General features: G+C 42.2%; 1 protein-coding gene across 1 annotated transcript; it reads right to left on the bottom strand.

Annotated features, from left to right (window-relative positions):
* Positions 1 to 1,030: 1,030 nt before the first annotated feature.
* Positions 1,031 to 3,105, bottom strand: LOC127258496 (uncharacterized). Its single transcript, XM_051285347.1, has 3 exons — positions 2,828 to 3,105; positions 1,504 to 2,575; positions 1,031 to 1,414 (listed from the first exon to the last, which is right to left on the bottom strand). Exons 1-3 carry the CDS (start codon positions 3,103 to 3,105, stop codon positions 1,031 to 1,033), a joined length of 1,734 nt encoding a protein of 577 aa, XP_051141304.1.

A 3,105-nucleotide genomic window follows, 5' to 3' on the forward strand; every position in this document is an offset into this window, starting at 1 on the left:
TTTTTATTTTTATAACATAAAATATCTGCACAGTCGGCCCACTCTTGCCTCCTCAACCGTCTTAATAAACGGCTGCACCAATTCAACCAACCGACCCTGAACCAATGGTAACAACTTTACTTTGCTCCTTTGTGAAGTTTTCAATAATCTAGATATCCTGTTCCCACAATTCTCTTTTGTAGGTACCGACAACAAAACTACCTCATGTTCTTTCCCAAGAAGAATCACCAATGATCGGTTGGTCAAAAGAACCAACCAGAAGGCAAACTCCTCCTCCACTAGCGAATCCTGAAATCCTGAACGTCTCTCCGTTGAACTAAGTAAATATTGTCTTGATCCTTGATTTCAATACTCCAAATCGTATATGATCAATCTATTGGCCATGTCTGATAGGCCCAGAATGTCTCAGATGCTGTGGCCGCACAACCGTCCACTGCCACCGACCCACCTCGTGCAACTGACCCTCCCTTGGTTGGCCCTTCCGAGGTCGGTCCTTCGGCTGCCGACCAAGCTGAGGTCGGTCTTCAAGCGTCCTACCTTCCTGCAGTTGGTCCTCCTGTGGTCTACCGCCCTAGTATTTCAATCGAAGAAGTATCTTCTTCCGAATTAGGATAAGCTTCCATCAATCACAACTTGGCAGAAATGATGAGTTAACATGTACCTTTGAATTCCCAATTTTCACAAGTCCCATGGTCCTTAACCAACCATGCACACAGGGCTTTGAACCAATTTTTGCTGACCCAAGTCGGCTCCCTACTAGCCTCGTCAAAGCTGCAAAATAAAGTATCAGTTCCTACACCACAAAAAACACATTAGTTACCACAAATGGACCTATCCAATGATAACGAAGTTTATCCAGAAAAATCTTAAGATGAGAATGATGAAGCAAAACTTTTTGACCAACCTTAAAATCTTTTCTCAAAATATTTGGATCATGAAATTTTTTACTATTTCCGTTAATAATTCTCGCATTCTCGAAAGCTTTGTTCTGAATCTCCTTCAACTCTTGCAACTGCAATTTCCTTCTTTCTCAAACTTCAAAGACTTCCTGCACATTTTGATCAAGGACATCTACACAATACAAAGCATGAGGTTCCACGGGATCATTCGATTCATCAAAAATATTGATATGAACTTTTACGCCTTCGAATTCCATGGTAAGTGTACCTGTCCTAACATCAATTTTTGTGTGTACAGTACACATAAAAGGGCGTCCAAGCAGAATAGGTGAAGGATTAGGCGAATTTTCATCATGCATATCTAAAACATAGAAATCAACAGGGAATATTAACTCATTCACTTGCACAAGAACATCCTCAATTATCCCTTCGGGGTAAGCGTAAGTTCTATCAGCTAGTTGAATCACTATCCCTGTTTCTTTCAAGGGCCTAATGTTCAAAGAGTTAAAAATAGACTTAGGCATAACATTAATGGCTGCACCTAAATCTAACATAGCTCTTTTAATTTCTATCTTACCTATTTTGCACTGGACGACAAACATACCTGGATCTCCGCATTTTTGTGGCAATTTTTTTGCAGCACGGCGGACACAGTCTCTCCCGCTAGCACCTTCTCGTCTCCTCTCAACTTCTTCTTCTTGGTACACAACTCCTTCAGAAATTTTGCATAACGGGGGACTTGCTTAATTGCGTCAAGCAAAGGAATGCTTAGCTCCACTTTCTTAAACATCTCCATGATCTCCTTGTCTTTATTTTTAGCCGGTTTTGCTAACCTGTGAGGAAATGGAGCAACATTAACATTTGATTGAATAAGAGGTTTAGAATTCACCTGATTAGTTGACTTGTTCGCTTCTTGCTCAATCTCCTTTTCAATCTGCTCTCCAGCTTTCTCTTTTTCAGTAATCACCTTCGAACCCTTCAGCTCCTTACCACTTCGCAAGACCATTGAACTAACATTGCTCGGGTTCATGTGGGTTTGAGCCGGTAGCTTGCCTTTCTCCCTCTCTTTCATATCCCGCACCTCCTTCACAACTTGAGACATTTGATCTTCCAAATTTTTAATACTCGTTCTTGTCTCTTGCTGAAATTGCAAAAAATTAGACGCAATTGATTTCACCATATCATATAAAGAGTTACCAGGCATGGAGGCTTGGGGCATGGTCCTTTGTGGTTGCTGTTGTCCATATGACTGGAAACCTGGCGGTTGTTGCTGACCATAGGATTGTTGATTCCCATAACTAAAGTTGGGGTGATCTCGCCATCCCGGGTTGAATGTGTTCGAATAAGGGTCATAAGCGTTTCTCGGTGCAAAATCTGCAGCACGCACTTCCACCTCTTCTCTTAGTGTGGGACAAGCATCCGTGGGATGCTCAACACTCCCACAAATTCCACACGGCTTCACTTGAGCATTACCTATAGCAAGTTTCCTCACAAAAGCAGTTAGCTGATTCAATTGTTGTTGCGTAGGAGAACTTACCTCAACAGCTTCTTTCATTCCCACGACATCCCTCGGCCCAAATTGTTGAGAGTTCATGGCCATATCATTCAACAATTCCCAAGCTTCTCTCGGAGTCTTATTCATTAAAGCGCCTCCACTGGCAGCATCGATGATCCTCCTGTCAATAGAAGTTAGTCCTTCATAGAAATATTGAATTAAAAGTTGCTCAGAAATTTGATGTTGGGGACATCGAGCAATTAATTTATTGAATCTATCCCAATACTCGTATAAGGACTCCCCTGATGCTTGTTTGATGCCACAAATCTCTTTTCGCAAATTCGCAGCCCGGGATGCGGGAAAGAACTTCTCAAGAAATTTGCGCTTCATACCCTTCTATGTGATAACACTCCCAGCCGGCAAGTTAAACAACCAATCTTTAGCTGCATCCTTCAAAGAGAATGGAAAACCCCGGAGCTTTATTTGATCCTCAGTGACTCCCGGAGGTTTCATACTCGTACATACCACATCGAATTCCTGCAAGTGCTTGTGTGGTTCCTCCCCTGCCAAGCCATGAAAAGACGGCAATAAATGAATTAGTCCAGATTTAAGTTCAAATGCCGTATTATCGGCTATAGCAGGAAAAGTAATACACAAAGGGTGCTGAATTAAGTCGGGAGCAGCTAGCTCCCTCAAGGTTCTTTGTGCCAT

Source organism: Andrographis paniculata, unplaced genomic scaffold (assembly GCF_009805555.1).
Source record: "Andrographis paniculata isolate CXL003 unplaced genomic scaffold, ASM980555v1 Contig59END, whole genome shotgun sequence".
Taxonomy (NCBI): Eukaryota; Viridiplantae; Streptophyta; class Magnoliopsida; order Lamiales; family Acanthaceae; genus Andrographis; species Andrographis paniculata.

Bases quoted from the DNA above. Each gene is read 5' to 3' on its own strand.
- LOC127258496 (XM_051285347.1), bottom strand. From the start codon at position 3,105: ATGGCACAAAGAACCTTGAGGGAGCTAGCTGCTCCCGACTTAATTCAG. The intron at 2,576-2,827 runs GTTGTTTAACTT...TTCTATTGACAG, and splicing joins AAGGATGCAGCTAAAGATTG to GAGGATCATCGATGCTGCCA. The intron at 1,415-1,503 runs GTATGTTTGTCG...GTTATGCCTAAG, and splicing joins ACAAAAATGCGGAGATCCAG to TCTATTTTTAACTCTTTGAA.